Here is an 889-nt window from a genome sequence, read left to right as displayed (position 1 = left end):
AGCTCTTCTGCCAGGCTTTAATTTGGAGCTGCCACTACCACTAGTACCACCACCAACTATTATCATTAGTAACAACTTGGTAGTGGGTTGGCCCTGTATGAAGACTGAGCCACGGCATCGTAATGGATCAGTTACTGCTAAACTGGGACTTTGTGTTACGTCTACAGTACGCCATCTAAATTTGTCTGAAGGATTAACATCACCGAGCACTTTAATTGTAACATATGGTTGTTTTATCTTGTTTTATATGTTTTATATATCTGGCACATGGTGCCCTTAATTGTGAGCCGCCTTGCGCCCATTTGCGGGGAGGGTGGGATAGAAATATAATAAAATAAATAAATGCTTCATCATAACACGGTCACCTTCATAATACAGAGAACTGGACACCTAATTTGACAAGGCCTCTCCCCCAACCTCATTAGGCCTTCATACTATGCTCCCACCAGACCAATTTTAGATGCCATTCTATAGCTGAAAAATGTTAGCATCAGAATAGGCTGTGATGCTACTGGCCATGGAGACCTCCACAGTTTCTCTACTTAGCACAATCTGAGATACCTTGCATGCCCTTGACTATCTCTTAGACCCTGTTTAGTAAACTTACCTTTATCTGCTTTCTTAGAAACTTGTTAGATGCCTCAAGCTTTGCTGCTTCACTCTACAAAAACCATTAAGAAAGAGTTTCTAAAATATCAGTAAACAATTGAGTATTTTGAACAGGGCTTAAGACTTGAGACTACCAAAAATAGTTGTACTTTCTTTATTTAAAGATACTGCCAACTTGATCTCCAATTTTAGATGGAGCAGGATGACCCTTGAACATGGTTGCATGGCTAGGCAAAGATAAGGATTGCTCTCAACCAAGTATTAGAAGAAATGATACACA

The 889-nt window shown here is 39.9% G+C and overlaps 1 protein-coding gene across 1 annotated transcript in view; it reads right to left on the bottom strand.

Annotated features, from left to right (window-relative positions):
• LOC107119132 (chromosome unknown open reading frame, human C6orf118) overlaps positions 1 to 889 on the bottom strand; it is a 23398-nt gene that overhangs the window by 4225 nt on the left and 18284 nt on the right. The window contains exon 7 of the mRNA XM_015421577.1: positions 608 to 661. Coding sequence (XP_015277063.1) covers positions 608 to 661 — 54 coding nt within the window. The remainder of the gene's footprint in view (positions 1 to 607; positions 662 to 889) is intronic.

The sequence above is a fragment of the Gekko japonicus genome, unplaced genomic scaffold, assembly GCF_001447785.1.
Source record: "Gekko japonicus isolate JY-2015 unplaced genomic scaffold, Gekko_japonicus_V1.1 scaffold1496, whole genome shotgun sequence".
Taxonomy (NCBI): domain Eukaryota; kingdom Metazoa; phylum Chordata; class Lepidosauria; order Squamata; family Gekkonidae; genus Gekko; species Gekko japonicus.
Note: the sequence above shows the minus strand (reverse complement) of the source record. Positions and strands in the feature narration are given on the sequence as shown.